This window comes from Sarcophilus harrisii, chromosome 4 (genome assembly GCF_902635505.1).
Source record: "Sarcophilus harrisii chromosome 4, mSarHar1.11, whole genome shotgun sequence".
NCBI classification, from domain to species: domain Eukaryota; kingdom Metazoa; phylum Chordata; class Mammalia; order Dasyuromorphia; family Dasyuridae; genus Sarcophilus; species Sarcophilus harrisii.
The window spans coordinates 123,290,690-123,310,713 of NC_045429.1; the positions used below are offsets into that span (position 1 = coordinate 123,290,690).

Here is a 20,024-nt window from a genome sequence, read left to right on the forward strand (position 1 = left end):
GTTCTTAGTGGGTTCAGTTTTCTGGGGGTCTCGGGGCAGCCTTTGTTTCAGTTCAGTAATCACCACAAGAGTAGCCAGGGGTTAAAGTCCAAATCTTTTATTATGTCCTTCAAAGTCTTGTCTCTTTTCCTGAGGCCTGGTTAGCTCTTTTAAAGGTCTTCTAGAGTCTTGGTTTCAGTGGAGAAATGAAGGAAGAGAGCCTGCCACCAAGTGGTGTGAGATGGGATGAATGAATCTGAGTCCAAGAGCTTGTGCTTCAGCCACCAGTCTGCTTGTCTTCTCTAGCTCTGAATCCAAGTTCTCTCAGTCGCCCAGGAGAGTAACCAGGAGCCTGACTGAAGGAGAAAATGAATCTCTCTCCTTGGCTCTGAGAGCTTGGCTTAGATGCTCTACACTGAGTATAAACCAATTATATCACTAGGAAACCATTATTTGTTGTAAGATTAAATCAATCATACTGAATTTAAGAGAACTATTAAGCACCATGCTAAACTAGATAGCCATTGTCTCATCAATTCCACTGAATTAGCACCTTGTAAGAATCCTTGTCAGAGTTTTGGTGCTTAACATCTCCTGCTTTCTTTTGTTTTAGAATTTAAGGTGGTCACATTCTCCCTGACTTCTCGAGGTGAGAATGAGAACACCACTTTCCCTGATTCCTCAAAAAAGGGGTGAAAACACCATAAAAGGAGGTGATCATGCCCTCCCTGACATCTCAGGAAGGGAAATGAAAACCAAAGGAAAATAGGGAATCAAACTAGATTAGTGGGTTTCTGAAAGGTCTCATTTTAAACAGGTATACATAAATCCATCAACATGGGAGTTATTACATAAGCACATAGCAATATAACACAGGCTGGTAGTATGTAACAAATAACATGAATCAACATGAGGAATTATACATGTCCATAAATCCTAGAAATAGTCCAAAAGTAATCTATTGTTCATTACTTCATGTGTGTAGGGAATCCAAAGATTCCTGCAATAGTCTCATCATGTGTCAGAGAATCCCATGATTCCTGCAGATTTGGAAGTCCTGTTTCAACATTTTTTTATCTCAGGGAATCCAATGATTCCTGTGGGTTTTGAAGATCTGTAACTCATTATCAGCCATGCTCTTTCAGTGACAGATGTTTCTTAGGTCTTCTCCTTTGTTTCAAGGTTTTTCTCTTTTTTCTGTCTCCAGGTGCTCATTGGCACCCATCTGATTCCTTCTTCATCTGTAGAAATACAAGCAAACCCTCTCCCCCAAGCAGTTAACCCATCTGGTCCCTTCAATTCACTACTTTCTGGATCTCTCCACATCATCTGGTGATTATCTAAAGATAGTGGAGTTGCTCGCACTGGACACTGGTCTTCTGGTGGGTTATAAAACCTGTCTGCCAGAGCCAGTGCATCTTTATCGAAAATTTAAAAATTGATGGTATAGAGAGCTAAATTTAGAAATTCTCTAGGATTAACTATGACTCCCCCTTTCTTTTGTTTTTGGAGGGGCATCTTAATGTCTCCATTTCTCCTCTCTACTATTAGCTTGACCTTGAGGATTAAAAGATATGCCAGTGGTGTATAAAATCTTATACTGTGCACAAAAGTGTACAAAATATTTAAAAGTATATGCAGGTCCATTGTCTGTTTTTATTGTTGTGGCACACCCATGATTGCAAAAGCTTGTATAAGGAATTCAGTGACAACTTGGGCTGTCTCTGGCTGCTGGTATTGCAAAAGTGAATCCTGAAAAGGTATCTACTACAACATAGGTAAAAGACAGACGACCAAAAGATTTATAATGGGCCACATCCATTTGCCAGATTTCACTGGGTCTCAAACCACGAGGGTTCTTTCCTGGAGGGAGCACAGGAGCATGGAAAGGAAGGAAAGCTGTACAGCTTTTTTTTTTACTATGCTCCTCGCTTCCTTTTTTGTTATCCCAAATTGTAAACGTAAAGCTCAAGAAGCCTGAGATATTTAGAATGAGATTCTTGGGCTTCCTGAAATACAGGAGTACTGGCTAACATAGTTAAAAGATTATCTGCCTTTGAATTTCCATCAAAAATAGGACCTGGAAGTCCACTTTGAGAGTAGACATGTAGGATATAAATCTTACCTGGATGCTTTCTCACTTGCTCTTGAAGTTCCTTAAAGAGCTGATAAATATTAGAAGCTGTAAATTTTATTTGGGCAATGGCAATTCTTTGTACCACACTTACTGAATAGGCCAAATCAGATATTATATTTATATCTCCTGGATAATAAGAGCTAGAATGATTGCATACAATTCATTCTAATGAATGGGCTGAAAAGGAATTCTGACTACTCTCTTTATAGTTAAATCATTAGAGTATACAGAACAAATGTTATGTTTGTATGCATCTGTAAAGATAGTTGGTCCTTTAAGAGGAATCTTAGAAACCTTTTCTATAAAAATCCATTGCCAATTATGTAATAGCCGGGTTATCTTTAATGGAGTCCCATGTATAAAATTTGAAGCTGTGGCCAACAAAATTTGCCACTCTGGGATGGTTTCACAGCATACATTAATTGGTGCATTGGCACAGAATGTGTATATCTTTTTGTTTTTATTATTATAGCTTCTTATTTACAAGATATATGCATGGGTAATTTTTCAGCATTGACCTTGGCAAAACCTTCGGTTCCAACTTTTCCCCTCCTTCCCCCCATCCCCTCCCGTAGATAGCAGGCAGACCAATACATGTTAAATATGTTAAAGTATGTGTTAAACACAATATATGTATACATATCTATACAATTATTTTGCTGCACAAGAAGAATCGGACTTTGAAATAATGTAAAATTAACCTGAAAAGGAAATAAAAAATGCAAGCCAACAAAAACAGAGGGATTGGAAATTCTATGTAGTAGTTCACACTCATTTCCCAAAGTTCTTTCTCTGGATGTAGCTGGTCCTATTCATTACTGAACAAATGGAACCAATTTGGTTCATCTCATTGCAGAATGTGTATATCTTGTTAGGTCTTATCCCAGATAATTGTACTGCTCGTTTAATGGCCTTCAATAAAATTCTAGCCACAAGCACTGGGTAAAGAGCAAGGCTTTGTTGTGGTTGTGCTGGGAGGTTCACCCACTCTTATCACATGTCTCTTTGATGAAGGACTGCTGTGGGTGCCTCTTCTGTAGCAAAAACTGCTATTTTCAAGGGTTTTTGAGTGACTCTTTCAACCACATTGGATAAAGCCAGTTCAACTTCTCTCAAAGCCTCTTGAGTTTCTTTTGTAAGCTGGCATGGTGAGTTTAAAGCAGTGTCTTCCCTTAAAATGTCACATAATATTTGTAATTGATTGGTAATTAAGCCTAACACTGGTCGCATCCATTGGATATCTCCTATCAATTTCTGAAAATCATTCAATGTGTTTAGATTCACTGTTCTTAAGGACAGTTTTTGAACTGTAAGCAGCTTAGGGTATACTTCATATGCTAAATATTGAAAAGGAGCATGTCTTTGAATTTTTTCTGGCTATGTATAATTTGTAATTCCTTAGTGTTTCTATGGTCTTTTGTAGACATGCTTCTAACATTTGTTCCTCAGGTGCACATCCCAATATATCATCCATATAATGTAACAATATTACTTTTGGAAATGCTTCTCTTATTGGAGTTACAGCAGCAACATACATTTGGCACATAGTAGGGCTATTTTTCATTCCCTGTGGCAAAACTATCCATTCATATCTTTTATAGGGCTCAACTAAATTAACGCTGGGTACTGAAATGGCAAATTTTTTCATATGCTTCTTATCTAAGAGGGAATAGAAACAATCCTTAATATCTATAACCCAAAGAGGCCATCTCTATCTAGGCAACTGAGTAGGAGATGAAGTCCAGGCTGAAGAGTTCCCATAGTTTCCACTTGTTCATTTACTTTTCTTAAATCAGTCAACATCCTCCATTTTCCAGATTTCTTTTTTTTACAACAAATACAGGGAATTCCAGGAGGTTGTAAGTGTCCTTGGTCAAGTTGCTCTTGGACTATATCTAATAAGGCCTGAATTTTATTTGCTAGCTAAGGGCTACTGTTCTATCCACACTGGTGTATCAGTTTTCCACTGAATAGGAACAGGTCAGAGTGCAGGCAGGCCTTCAAAAGCTGAAGTACTTAATTGTAATCCTAAATGCTGTAAAATGTCTCTTCTCCACAAACTGATGGGGATTTGTTCAACTACAAAAGGAGTCAAAACTCCTGTTTCGTTTTCAAATGTCCATCTCATAGAAGCAGCACTAACTTCAGCTGCTACTGATCCTCCTACACCAGACATATAGGTGTCTGCCTTAATCTTTGGCCAGTGACTGGGCCAGGTGGCACCTCTAATGACGGGTATGATCTGCACCTGTGTCTACCAACCCTTCCAGTGGTATTCCATTTACATAGATAGTGAGCATAAGTGTGTCAGCTATAACTGCTGCAATCCAAAATATTCCTCGATTCTGCTGCTTGGAGTCAGAATCTGGGCAAGTATCACCAGATTGCTTATTAGGACTCTGTATCAGTAAACCTGATGCTACTACTTCTCCTGGTTGATAAGTCACACATTGTTTACCTGTATTAGTGACTGGATATTATCTACACATTCCCCAGTTTCCCACATCAATGTATGGATGAACACTGTTTTGTAAGCACTTGCAGGAGGGGAAATGGTCTAGTCTACTGTGCCTGGAGGCAAAGGATCCATGGGCCAGACAGGAACAGATTTCACCTCATGGGGATGTCCCTGCTGCATACAACTCTATTTTCCCTAATTGCAATCCCTTTTCCCCCTCTGATTGCTTCCTGGCTGATAGACCATATAATCCCTTTCTTCCATTTGATTGCTTTTTGGCTGATTGATCATGTAATGCCTTTCTCCTATCAGATTGCTTCTCTGCTGATTGATCATATCAATACTGAATTTCTAAAGACTCTCTGGGTGTAACCTTGGCTGCCATCATGCCCCACCTGGGTCCCTGGAGCTAGGTCCCACCTCTCATTTCCCTGGATCAACTTACATTCTGAAGCCCAGTGGAAGCCCTTGTTACATTTTGGACACAGGGTTTGGGGTTTTATTCTCTCACCCCTGTTTTCTCACTCTTATCTTGTGCCAACATTGAGCTTTCAGATGCCCTACTTTACCACACTGAAAGCATTGACGAGTTTCTCTGGAAGTCCCTTGCCAAGAGGGACCCTGTCTTCCCATGTTCTGCATTATAGCCTGGGTATAATAAGCATTTGTGCCCACTGTGACACAGTCTTATGATCTCTTCTAAAGGAGCATCTTTGTGTAGTCCCCATATAATTCTTCTGTAAACCTCATTAGCATTTTCCTTAGCCAGTTGTCTTATCATAACTCCTGTAGCTATATTTTCTCTAATTGTTCACATGACAGCTGTTGGCAAATGTCCCACAAAAATCAGGAAAGGGTTCATTGGGACCTTGCTCTATTTTCGTGAAGGCTTCCCCTCAATCTTGCTTTCCCTGTGAGGGAGCCCCATGCTTTTATAGCAGCAGCAGCAAATTTTCTCATATGCTGCTATGGGGCAATTATTCTGTGCTGAAGTGTCTGCATACTGACCTTTACCTTCTAGTTGGTCAAAGGTGATTTGTATATTAACCCCAATTTGCCTATTTCGTTGGGCTTGTATTCTGCATAGTTCACTATACTCCAAAAGCCACAAGTTTTGTCCAGGTTCTAAACATGTCCTTGCTATGGATTTCCAATCACTAGGGGTTAAAATTTCATTAGCCAAATTCTCTAATATCATCTTAACATAAGATGATGTAGCCCTATAAAGAGTGCAACCTTTTTTTCAAATCCTTGATTTTTTCCCAGATCAAAAGGAGTGTATCTTCTCCTTTGTTGACCTCAAGAGTCACTCTTCAATACCAGGGTATGTATTTATTTTTAAATCAGATATATTCTATCCTTTTTAAGCTACAACTAGTGCCTTTTGTAATCTTGACATAGGCTGCTTCATAGGTGGTGCTGATTGTGTCACTCCCCCTCTCCCTCCTCCTTTTCCCTCCATCCATGAAGGGTTAATTGGGGGGGGGAGGGGGTACAGTCAGGGGTTGAAAATGCCCTAATGACTCCTGCTGTGAAGCACCACATTCCTTAATTTCATCAGAATTGTACTTAACTCTTTTCTTGTCCAATTCTTCATTCTTTTCACCTAGTTTGTCAGTATCCTCCCTCTCCTGCTCTTTCTTTTTTTTTTTCTTATTCTATTGTTTTAAGTTATATGTATAAAATGCTTCTTTAGAAATTGAATCAGGGCCACTATCATTGTAATATTCACATAGTTACTCTCTTACTAATTTCCACTCCTCTGGATCTAATTCTTTTTCCTTTAAGAACCAAGGAGATATGTACTGTACTGTTACTAAAAGTTCAAGATCGGCTCCCAAGTTACAATCAAACCTTGGTTTTTTTTATAAGTTTAACCAAGCTTTCAACACATTTTCCTTGAAATTTGTTTTGTAAACATGTCCCATTTCAGCTGAAGCATTAGTTTAGCCCTTTACGAAGTATCCTTCTTATCTATTTTTTGTGCTTACCCTAATTTCATAAATGTAGGTTCTTGCCTCACATTGGGCGTCAAAATGCAATGTTCTTGGTGGGTTCAGTTTTCTGGAGGTCTCAGGACAACCTTTGTTTCTGTTCAGTAATCACCACAAGAGTAGCCAGGGATTAAAATCCAAATCCTTTATTATGTCCTTCAAAGTCTTGTCTTTTTTCCTGGGGCTCAGTTAGCTTTCTTAAGATCTTCCAGAGTTTTGGTTTTAGTGGAGAAATGAAGGAGGAGAGCCTGACACCAAGGTGGTGTGAGATGGGATGAATGAATCTAAGTCCAAGGGCTTCTGTTTCAGCCACCAGTCCACTTGTCATCCTTACCTCTGAATCCAAGCTCTTTCAGTCTCCCAGGAGAACCACTTGACTGAAAGTGGAAATGAATCTCTCTCCTTGGCTCTGAGAGATTGGCTTACATACTCTACACTGAATATAAACCAATCATTATATCACTAGGAAACCATTATTTGTTGTAAGATTAAATCAATCCTACTGACCTTAGAGAACTATTAAGCACCATGCTAAACTCAACAATTCTACTTATAGTACTTTGTAAGAATCCTTGTTTCAAGTTCAGAGTTCTGGCCCATTACAAAACACAAACTCAGAAGATGATAACAAAGTCAAAGCTTCTACATCCAAAGCCTCAAAGAAAATAAAGAATTGGGATCAGACCATGGAAGAGTTCAAAAGGTACTTTGATAATCAAGTAAGAGAGATGGAGAAAAAATTGGGGAAAGAACTGAGGTGCAAAAGGAAATGCAAAAAACTAATGAGAACTTAAAGGAGGGAAAAGGACTCAACATGTGCAAAAATGTAACCATTTTTTTCATGGTATTAAGGAATTAGAAAATGAATAACTGCTCATCATATGAAGAATAGCTAAATAAAGCTGTGATATATGAAGATAATGGAATATTACTGTTCTATAAAAAATGAACAAGATGATTATAGAAAAGCCTGGAAAGATTTACAAGAACTTATGGTAAACAAAACAAGTAGAACCAGGAATACATTGTTCACAGTAACAGCAAGAATGTGTGATGATCAACTATGAAAGGCTTGATTCTTCTCAGTGGTTCAGTGATCCGAAGCAATCCCAGTTGACTTTGAACAGAAAATGCCATCTGCATCCAGAAAATGAACTATGGAAATTCAATGTATATCAACACATGCGATGTTCATTTCTTTTTTCTGTTTTTTTTTTTTTAATCTCTCTCATGATTTTTCCTTTTTGCACTGATTTTTCATTTCCAATATGGTTCATAAAGTAATGTGTATTTAAAACAGATTTACTTGGGGGCGGGGGGAAGCTAACAAGGAGAAGAATATCTTAAAAAGCGAAATTGGCCAATTGGGAAAGATAAAGATACAAAACCTCACTGAGGAAAATAATTGCTTAAAAAAAATAGAATTGAGCAAATGGAACCTAATGACTATGAAAAAAATCAAGATATAAAGCAAAACTCCCCAAAAAGGAAAAAAAAAAAAAAAAAACAGGAAAAAAAAAGTGAAATATTTCATTGGAAAAACAACTGACCCAAAAAACAACTGACCCAAAAAACAGATCTAGGAGAGATAATTTTAAAATTACTGGTCTGAATGACTGAAAGTCATGATGATTAAAAAAAAAAAAAAAAAAAGGAGCATAGACATCATCTTTCAAAAAATTATCAAGGAAAACTGTCCTAGTACCAGAGGGTAAAATAGAAATGTAAAGAATCAACAGATCACCTCCTGAAACAGATCCCAAAATGAAAATTCCTAGGAATATTATAGCCAAATTGTGGAACTCCCAGGTCAAGGAAAAAATATTGCAAGCATCCACAGTCGGGGAGCCACAGTCAAGATAAAACAAAATTCAGCAGATTCTATATTAAAGGACTGGAAGACTTGGAATATGATATTTCAAAGAGCAATGGAGCTAGGATTACACCCAAAAATCACCTGCCCAACACAACTAAGTATAATTCTTCAAGGGAAAAGATGTAAATTCAATGAAATAGAAGATTTTCAAGCATTTGATAAAAAGACCAGAGCTGAATAGAAATTTTGATTTTCAAATATAGGACTCTGGAGAACATAAGTAATCAGAAAAGTGACATCATATGTAATGGGCTGAGGTTTGAGTTGATGCACTGAGGTCCCAAGTATGTGAGGCTAAATAGTAATTGGGCTATACTCTATTAATATACATGATTGGATAAAGAATGGTCCCTGCCCACTCTCTGTGCAAGTCCTGATGTGTTGTATAGGAAATGATGATTTTGGTGGGTGGAGGCAAAGAGAGACAGGAAGAGAAGCTGGGAGAGATTGGGCCTGGGTTCGATACTCCTAGCTGCTGGTCGTGTGGCTGCTGGTCTAGCTAGCTTCTTGACTCAGCTGCACACATTGTTATCGCCGATTCCCTTCCACCTCCGATCCTTCTTCACTGAGAATAAAGACTTGACGATTTTCCCCTAACCTGAATTCCTGACTCCTGCTGATTTAAAAATACGCGATCTTCACAATCATAAGAGACTTAAATAGGTTTATCTGTTTACATTCCTACATGGGAAGATGATATTTGAAACTCACTAGAAATTTCTCATTAATATAGCAGTTAGAAGGAATATATACAGACAGAGGGCACAAGTGTGATATTGAGGGGATAATATCTTTTTTAACAAAGTTACTTGCACTGGCCCTTCTAGATAGATTTTTTGGAGTGATTAACTCAAGGCATTCTATATTAACTGATCTTATATCATTCCAGCTTCATCACAACTCATGTTTCTAAACTCTACACTAACTTAACCCAATTTTCCAGAAAGTAAGGGAAACAAATATGAAAAACCAATAGATTTATGGGCAAGTTCCCAGAATACATTTCACTGTTCATCCTACAGATTGCCCCCATCATCAAAATCCTAGCCAATATTAAAAAAATAGCTCAAGTTGATTATTAGTTTTCCATTCTCCTTAACTTTTATTAAAAATATCATTAGCTAACATTTATAAAGCAGTTCAAGATTTGTAAAATGCTTATTATATACACACATATATATAAAATTGACATAATATAATATTATTAACTCATTTGATTCTTACTTGTGAGGTAGTTATTATTTGTATTCCCATTTTGCAGATGAGAAGATTGGGGCCAAGAAGTTAAGTGACTTGCCCAGGATCAAAGAAATCCAATTATTTGGATATTCCTGACACAAAATATTTAATATTCCATCTACCATACTCCTGAATAAATTACTAATCTTTGTGGGAACAGGCTCTTTTTGTGTTATCTTTATACCTTTCAAACACTGTGTACTGCAGTAATAAGTAATCAAAATTTAATGATTTGATTTATAAAACTACCAACACACCAGTAGTATAGATACTATATTTCCAAAAATGGTAACAAATGGTTTTGTGAGATGAACAATCTAATAATATTTGTGATTAATCACACATCTGCATACCATCTGGTCAGGATGAAGGATACTTATGAGATAAGATTTTCTTTAAGCTAAATAGTATATGTAATAATACAATATAGAATCTTGGCCTCAATAATAACATCTCCAGCCAATGAAAGCAGCTAAGCAAGAGGTGATATTTCTCAGTTGTTTCCATTTCTTTAATCATGTGATTTAGAGCATTTCTTCATAACTATAATCAGTCTTGATTTTTTCAGAAAACTTCCTATTCACATACTTTGACCATTACCAACAAGAGAATGCCTTATATTCTTATAAATTTGATTCACCTATATATCTGACAGGAGGCTTTTATAAGATTTCCTACCAAGATTTTCCCCTCAATTTTCTGGTTTCCTTCTAATCTTAATGACATTGGTTTTGTTTTTACAAAAATCTTTTAATTTAATCAATATTATCCATCTTATATCTAACAATTTTAGCTCTCATTTGGTCAATTCTTCCCTTATCCATGGCTCTAACATGTACATTATTCCATCCTTCCCTAAGTTGCTAATAATAGCTCTTCACCTACATTCCTTTTTTAAGGGGGGATATTATTAATAGAATAATGAGCATGTTAGTGTCAAATTCTTCTTGCAACAATATTGGCAGTACCTTAATGTAACATAGTCTAGGAACTATTTCAGATACTTTTTGAAGAACTAAATCATTTTCTCACAACCCTCTACTCAGAATGTGTTCAAAGATACAGAACTGAAACAAAAACTAGCTTCTGATCTCCCAGGCTATGTTGCTTTTCTACCTTAACTAAACATAAAATGTTGATGCATGTCATGAAAGTGAATGCCAGTGACCCAAGTGCATTTTATATTTCCAAATTATATGCTGTAACTGCTTCTCCCAGTTTTGTTTTAAACTTAGTCATCATTAAGAATATAAAACACATGATATCAAAACAAATTTAATATACATACTTACATGTATATTTAAACTTTAAAAGTTTATAAAAAATAATAGCTAACATTTTCATAGCCATCGTGTGAGAAACAAACAACTATGTTCCCAAAATGGAGAAAAACTACAAATCTAGAGCTGAAAGTAATCCAAAGGAAGGAAGTAGGAAAGCATCTGAAACCAATTGAAACTACATAAAACTGGGTAGAATTAGCTGTGTAGTTAAAAAAAAAAACCAAAAAAAAAACCCTAAAAGACAAAGGTCAGACCTTTGCTTGAGGATGAATGCTTAATTCCTTCATAAATATTAATTTCTCCCCAAGAGGAGCTATGGTTCATTTTAATGGTCATACAATGTATGTAGTGGGAGGGGGAACATATTAAGTGTGTATGTTGTAGGAGGATCAGGAAAGAATGTTAAGCTCATTATCAAACATTGGGGAGATGGGGGAAGAACTCTGTAACCAGAAGAGTTAAAAGGCTGACCTTGGCTCTGTAAAGTGTGAGAGAGCTCATTTTGAGTTTCACACCTGTTTCCTGCTTCACTCATCCTGAACTTGTTCATTTACTGCACTAACTTGGGGTTTAAAATTTTTTCTCCAACTATGATAAAATGTTAAACGCTTGATAATTATCTCATCTCCATCCTCACAACTTTGGAAAACTATTATTATCCTTATTTTACAGAGAAAATAAAGGTTAAATATTTTACCAAGGTCTTACAACTAGTAAATGTCTGACACCAGATTTAAATGCAAGTCTTCTAGCAGTCTGTCTAAAAACACTTCTGTTTGCTTCTGAATTTCTTTTTGAACTTTTTCTATTTTACCCAATTTCTTCACTTTGCAAAACAATGTATGTTATGGTCCAGAACTCTGTACTTGAAACAAAGGAGTCTTATAATTGATAGAAACAATAGTTATCTAATTTAGATGGTTCAGTATGATTGATTTAATCCTACCAGGAGATGTTATGGGCCAGAACTTGAAACAAGGTTCTAAGTGGAATTGAGGAGACAATGGTTAAATCTAGTTTAGCATTGATTAAATCCTACAACAAATAATGGTTTCCTCGTAATATAATGATTGGTTTGTACTCAGTGTGGGGCATATAAGCTAGAAGATCTCAGGGCCAGAAAGGACAAGCGCACTAGAAGTCTCGGAGGCAGGGACATTCATTCCATTGTTCACCTTTGTGGTGACTAGAGACTGAAGCACAAACCTTTGGATTCAGAGAGATTCAGAGACAAGTGGACAGAAGGCTGGAGGCTGGAGGCTGAAGGCTGGAGCACAAGCCCTTGGACTCAGACAGATTCATCCCATCTCACACCACCTTGGTGGCAGGCTTTCCTCCTCCACTTCTCCACTGAAACCAAGATTCTGGAAGTACTCTAGAAAACTAGATGAACCCCAAGTGAAGGAGATAGGACTTTGAAGGAGATAATAAAGGATTTGGACTTTAACACCTGGCTGCATTTGTGGTGATTACTGAACTGAAATGAAGACTGCCTCCAGAGACCCCAAGAAAACCTCAACAGAAAACATTACATTTTAGCGAGAACATTACAACTGTATGTAAAGGTTTTCATATTTGTCATATGGCCACATTCCTGTTTCTTGATTTGGTGACCTTTTCCCCAATTGTTATGCATGACTTTTTGCACTGCAGGAGCTATTTTCAGAAAATTAAATCAATACATCTTGCTTCTTACAATTATATTTATTAAGAGTTTTCTTCCTTATAATTATTAAATTATTCCATTTTCTTCCAATTATTTTAAGATATACATATATATTACTTCTATTTGAAATTTATTGTGGAGTATGTCATGTGATAAAGATTTAATTCTATATTTTTTTTTATAAGATTTGTTATACTGAACTATACTTGAACTAACTTAATATTTCTTACATAAATCCTAGTGGTTATATGGAATTATTTGGGAAAATCATTGCTGTATTTTCTTTGCCAGTTATTTTAAGTACTTGCACAATCATTGAAATATCTTTTAATCATAATTTTATTGCATTATGATTCATAAAACGTGTTGAAATTTTCTACCTCTAACAAATTTATCTATTTCTTTGTATCCTAGAACAAAATTCATTTTTCAAAGACTCATGCACATAGTTCATGTGTGCTTACTTATATGTGTGTGGATACATTTGTGAGTCATAATGCAATTAAAATATAATTATGTATATGGACAGCTAAATGGACGGAGGAAGATTTGAACTCAAAATTCAACCTTGTTATTCTTGTGATAACTGACACCAGATTTGAGCAAGTCACTTAATCTGTCTGCTTGTTTCCTTATCTATAAACTAGGATCATAATAGCACCTACCTTCTAAGATGAGAGTATTTGTAAAGCATTTTGCAAATCTTAAAGCAGTATATTTAGGGAAAAAAAAAGTAAAATTCCCTAACTTATCCATTAACTTTATATAAATTATGAAATAATTCAAATAGCATGCTATATATTTATATATAACTTATTTATATTTTTGCCTGAGTTATTGTATTTTGTTATTAGGGTACTGAAATTTGATTATTATAGATTAATCCAATTATTTTTGTAACTCAACTTTTACTTTATAAACTTAGTTGTTATGACATTGGAGCAGCTAAGAAAATAGGACCTGAAATTGAAGACAAGTTCTATTACAGTTTGTGCTATTAAAGAGGGAAGCAGAGATGATCAACAGAAACCAAAAGATGTTTCCACTTGAAAAACTAAAGACATATGCAAAATGTTTGGGTTCACAGAGATAAGTGATACAATCCTGATCTGTAATATTTTGCATGTAGATGTAAAACCAGAAATACCTACTAAAATTCCTCCAGAATACATAAATGCTACTTGATTAAGTCTTATTCAGAGTTATTAGAAATATTTAAAGATGCTATGTTAATTTGATGACTCTCCTTAAAATTACATTAAATCTAATAGAATGTGACCCAAATAGATTATAAGTAGATAATATTTTCACACTAACACTGAATGAAAGATGTTAAATACTAATATTCTCTCATCATCAATAAATCACTGAAACACAAACCATACCATACTTCTAATCTCTGAACTCAAGTTAAGAATTCTTGCTCTATACAAAATTTTTATATTTTTAAACAGTAAATTTTGATTTTTTAAAATCAAAAACACCCTAAACTGCATAATTTTTTTTCTTGTTTTCCTCTGCAATTGCTCTCTTTAATTATTGTAATTAGTCAGTCAATAACCAAGAATTTATTAAGCATTTAGTATGAGCAAATAAATGCAATTTATGCCTTCTAAGGTCACATTCTAATAGGGGAGACAATGTGGGATAAAGAGTACATATAACACATAAGTGAGAAAAGAAAAAAGTATTTATTAAGCATCTAATTTATGGCAGATACTGTCACACAAACATTATCTCTTTTGCTCCTCATACCACCCTTCAAAGGAAGTATTATAGAGGTATTTTTGCTTATCTATACACATTTATATAAGCACATGTACAACACAAATAAGAGTAAATGGAAGATAATGCAAAGAAGGAAAAGACATTAGCAACTAGCAAGACTTCTTGGGGGAGATGACATTTGCATTATATCTTGAAGGAAGCCAGGAAGTAGAGGTAAAGAAAGGGTATTCCAGGCTCAAGGGACTACCAATGAAAAAGTAGAAACAAGAAACAGAAAATAACTTTGGAAGCTACAAGGAAGATAGACATAACTAAGGAGAGACTTATTGCAGGGAGGCCAATGAAAAATCTATTACAATATTCCAAGCAAAACATGATGAAAGCATCTGTAGCAAAATGGTGGCTATAGGAGTAGAAATATGGAAAGATATGAGGTTGTAAAGAAATAACATGCCAAAGACTGGATATATGGAATATATAATAGTGAGAAATTGAGGATGACACTGACTTAAGGACTAGGAGGATGATAATGTCTTCAAATCAACAGTGATAGGGATTCTGTTCTAAATAATATTTAAAGATGTTAAAGAAAAGATAATGAGTTTTTTTAAGTTTAAGATGTTTATGGGCTTTCCTATTTGGGATGTCCAGGAAGAACTTGGTGACTCAAGCCTGGAACCCCAACTCAAATGAGATCCAACAAACAAGACAATATAGAAGAACAGCTCAGACACTTAAGACAGCTAGTCTAAACCATATAAGAAAGGATCTCCATTACAATATATCCAAAAAGTTGTCATTTAGCATCTGTGTAAATATCTCTTAGAAAAGAAAATCTTCCATCTTTGGGGGCAAAACTTTCTACTTTAAGATAACTCTAATTATTTTAAGATTCTTCCTTGACAACAAGGCACAATTGGCCTCTTGGCAATTTCTGTGCAGCACACACACCTACCTTCTGAGACCAAACAGAATTCCTTCTCCACATCACAGCCTTTTTGAACATAACAATCTTGAACCCTATGAGTCTTTTTTTTATAAAGGCAAAACAAACCTATTTCCTTCAGCTAGTATCAATTTCATTACTTCCATTAATTTATTCAACTGTGTTGTCTGCAGTCTGGATTGAAAAGAATTATAGTATTTTTCTGATGTGATATTTGTAATTATTCTCTATCCATTCCGAAAGGTGTTTTTGAACTTCAGCTTCTTTGAGGACAGAACACCTTTTCACTGTAATCTTTTGTTTCTTCATGATTTTTATTTTTTTTGAATTTTTTTTTTTTAGAAAATTTCTAACAATTTAGTTCTTTTTTGTATCTTTACTGCTGTTTTCAAGGGAGAATAATGAGAAAAGAGATTCCTAGGTATATTCATTCTTTTATCTTCTCAAGAGTCTGGCATTGTCAATGTATTTTCAAATATTATCAAATCTAAATACACATAATCCAATTCTTTCAACCTCCAGTCCTAGAAGCCTGTGCTAACTTACATATTTGATGTAATGTATGATTTAAGGTAAAACTTGGGAAATTCAACAGCACATTTCTGCCACCAAAAATCCCAGAAAAAGTAAAAATCATACTTACCTCCCCAGTAATTGAACCTTTTTCTTTCTGCTGACATCGTCTGATTACCTCTAACAGCAATGGTCCACCCACAGTGCCTTCTGCTTCTATAATTCCTAAATCACGGGCTAAATTCTCTCGAGCTTCAAGCCCATGAATCTGGAAAAAAAAAAAAGATGTACTACAATGCACTATAAAATTCATAATATAGTAAAAATATTTGCTTCATAAAATTTTCAAGAGTTCTAAGAAGTTAAGTAGTAAAAGTATTAGCCTTTTTTTCCTTTAAATAGATAAGAAAATTGGGGCTCAGAGATTTTAAGAACAGTTTTTGAATTGTTATTTCTTCAGAAATACATAGAGATATAAATTAATGTGGCAGGTCCTTAATAGTTAAACTAGATCTTTTGTTACTCACTTATTCTTATAATCTTGAAATAGTATGAGTTTTTATCATCATTCACATATGAAAAGACATATATGTGGTACAGGCATGTACATGCTAAATTCAAGATGTTCAAAAAGTCTTCATGAAGTTTTTAAGTTTTAATAGCTTAAAACATACTTCAAAATTGCATAAAGACTCTTGGGACATCCTAAACATTGATATAAGATAGGAGGTATGAAGAGAACTGTGGAATTAGTTAAAAATTATGGATTCACACATTATGGCTCTGCCACGTACTAACTATGTAACTATGGATGAGTTGCTTCTAATGTGGGAGCCTCTATTTCCTATCTGGAACAAGGGAGAACCGGACAAACTTTAAAATCCCTTTAAGTGTTAAACATTCTGTATTTCTATGTACAATTAGTATGTATATTTGTTAATCATGCACTATATATGAAACACTGCACTAAGCAAAGAAAACAAACACAAAGCACAAAGCTCTTAAGGAGCTCACAACTTAATGGAGGAGTTAACAGGCAGACAACTATCTACAAATAAGGTAGATAAAGAATAAACTGGAGATCATCAACAGAGATAAGATAGTAAAATTAAAGGGGCATCACTAAAAACTTCCTTATAGAAGTTGGGATTTATAACTTGAAGGAAGCTAAAGTAGTTAGGAAACAAAGTAAAAGAATTTCAGGTATGAAGAACAGTTAGATCCATGTACATCTCTCTAGAGAAGCTAAAGTGGAGAAAAACTTGAAGAAAGTTTATCAATGTGATATTAAGAATAGATATGGTAAAGAAATATCACACATAATATGACAATTACTATAAATATTAAGAAGATGAGAAAGAAAGGTAGGATTCTCTAAGCCTAAAAGAGGGAATCAATTACAAAAACATATTACATAAAGAAATATAATTCCATAAAATACAAAATACATATTATGGGCAAGGTACCACAGATAAAAAGACAAAGAGAGAAAATTACATTCTCTTCAACTTGAACTACAGCAAAATAATTCTGATAGAATCACAAATGACTTCAGTAAGCAATGGAAAAGGTGGAGCAGCTAGCTACTACAGTGGATGGAATACTGGTCCTAGAGTGAAGATGACCTGAAAATATGGCCTCAGACACTTACTAGTTGTGTGACCCTGGGCAAATCATTTAATCCAGTTTGAAAGAAAAAACAATGGGGAAGGTATCTAAAGAATGGTGAAGCTAAAAGAAATACTAGCTGATACTCTTTTGAAATACTGTTCATTGAGCTGTGAATTGGTCCAGCTACTATGGAAATCAATTTAGAACCATGTCACCAAATTTTACAAACCTTTGCCCCAAGTTGTACCATCTAGCTTGTACACCGAAGTAAATTTTTTAAAGGACCTATATGTACAAAAAATACGTATGTCCTCTTTTTAGAAATGGCTAAACAAATTGTGATATGCAAATGCAATGGAATATTATTGTATACTAAAAAAATGATAAAATGGAGTTTCAAAGGAAACTGGAAAAAAGACCTCTATGAACTGATATGAAAAAGTGAGTAGAAGCAGAAAAACGATTGCTAAAATAACAACATTGTAGAGAAAAACAACTTGGAACTGATCAAAATGATGGTAAATGAAAAAAGTGATACAGGCCACTGTGGGAATTTGTTTTCCTAGACTATGCACGTTTAAGATAAAGGGTCTACTGTTTATTTTTTTTCATTGAAGTTGGGAGAAAATATCGGGGAGAGAAGAAGAGGAAGAGATGGAAGGGCATATTAAAAATTTAAGTAAATATAAATTTATTTTTAAAATAATAAAGAACTTGGCAATAAGTATATATAATGGAAAATAACTACACAGTTCTATAAAAACTATTAGAAATATTGAAGCCCAAGAAAAAGGCTCACTTAATTATTTAAATGAACCATTCAATATCTATTTTGTTTCTCTTCTTTACATAGAAGACAGTGATATTCAAATTATGGAATATTATCATTTTGAGAAAAAGTAATGAAAGCACTGTATCATATGATTTGGCTTTGTCAATTACTAGTTACACAATCTTGAAGAAGGCATACAGTCTCAAATTCAGTTTCCTCATTTTGTAAAATAAGGGTATTATCACCTACTCTAAATTACAGGGTGCGGAGAAGAAAAAAAATCAGATTAGTTTATGGATGTTAAAGTGATTAGAAAATAATATAAATACATATACTGGCACTACTTAAAAAGACGATTTAAATCACTTACTTTCAGACTCTCGTAGCCTAGAAATTTCACTTAGGTTAAAACTGTTGTCAAAAAGTTTCCTAATGGTTCAGTTTAGTAAATTTTATATAAATGTAAATTACTAATGAACTACTAACAATTTTTAAATTTAATTTTTAAAGGTAATTTTCTCTCAGTATATAGTTTAAAAAAACAAAATAAATCACTTAACCTAACTTAGCCTAGGTTTTGAGGGAACTGACAGGAATAGGACAGCAAGTGGTTAATTTGGGGAGTTGCTTGAACCAGACTGATTCCATCTTGTGACTCAATTCTGGAGCCAGGTTAGTTTCTATTTAATTATGAGTCTAGCTCATTTTGTGTCCTGTGAGAAAACTTTTATTTAATCGTGGGAATTTTAATATTAACTTTAAATATACTTGATTGCATTGTTTGAATTGAAACCTACATGGATAGGAAGCTGAACCACCTCTACCTGCTGCTTTAAAGACCTCTAAGGTCTAGGTTACACTGATCAAAAACCCAGTGAGACCTAAAGACTGAAGTAAGAAGTTTTTTCACAATTATATATCTCAAACAATCATTATGTCTTATTTAAAAACTGGCCTTCATACTAATGAATCAATTGTTTCCATATTCCTCTAATTGTTTACAGATACTTGGGGGAAGTGGGACATTTCTTCTGAATTCATGGAATTGCACCTGTTGACTCTCCCCCTCTTGACTTGGAAAGTTTCCAATTTTTAATCCAATTAAAAATCAGATTATATATTATCACACTTTGTAACTTAATTTTTTAACCTTTTTTTTTTAAACTTACTGGCCTTTTCTGATTATTATTTAATATATACAGTCTGTCTTCCCTCTGGATTCAGGGTCCAGTCCAAAGCTGAAGTCTGGTCCCGATCTGTTATGCAATTAGCATGCATTATTTAATAAATTAATATGCTTCGAATATTAAATCTTTGGTTTCCTTGGCCATTTCATCTTTCACCAACTACAATTCACAGGAAATTCTTGATATTTCAGCAGTTAACATGAAATTTATAGATTATTCATTTCCTTTTTATAAAGCTAACTTTTCAATTATTTCATTGTTTATTCATAACACCCACTGCTGATTTTTGTTTATTATTTCAAACCTGTTTTGTCATTGGTATGAATAACTTCTAGTATAGAAATAATCTTCATCAATGAAAATCAGTAACTCAACTATAAATTTAGTATCATTCTGAAAGGTTAATTAAGTCTTCTTGTCAAACAGATGGTATATGACAGAGACCAAAAATGAACCTAGTTCTTCCCAAGTCTAAAGCTGTCCTAAAGATCCACTTTGTTCCAAAACCTCTCTATTTGAAGAAATGAAATAAAAGATGCATAAAAGTACACTGAGATCACTTAAAAAATCTCTTATGGGATATTCATCGATGAGATCTTATGATACTATTTCATAAGGAGGATTTTTTTTTTTGC

At 34.6% G+C, this 20,024-nt stretch overlaps 1 protein-coding gene across 6 annotated transcripts in view; it reads right to left on the reverse strand.

Annotated features, from left to right (window-relative positions):
• FGFR1OP (FGFR1 oncogene partner) overlaps positions 1–20,024 on the reverse strand; it is a 61,019-nt gene that overhangs the window by 31,628 nt on the left and 9,367 nt on the right. For all 6 annotated transcript variants that reach the window (XM_031937503.1, XM_031937500.1, XM_031937504.1 and 3 more), the window contains exon 5: positions 15,950–16,087. In XM_031937503.1, coding sequence (XP_031793363.1) covers positions 15,950–16,087 — 138 coding nt within the window. The remainder of the gene's footprint in view (positions 1–15,949; positions 16,088–20,024) is intronic.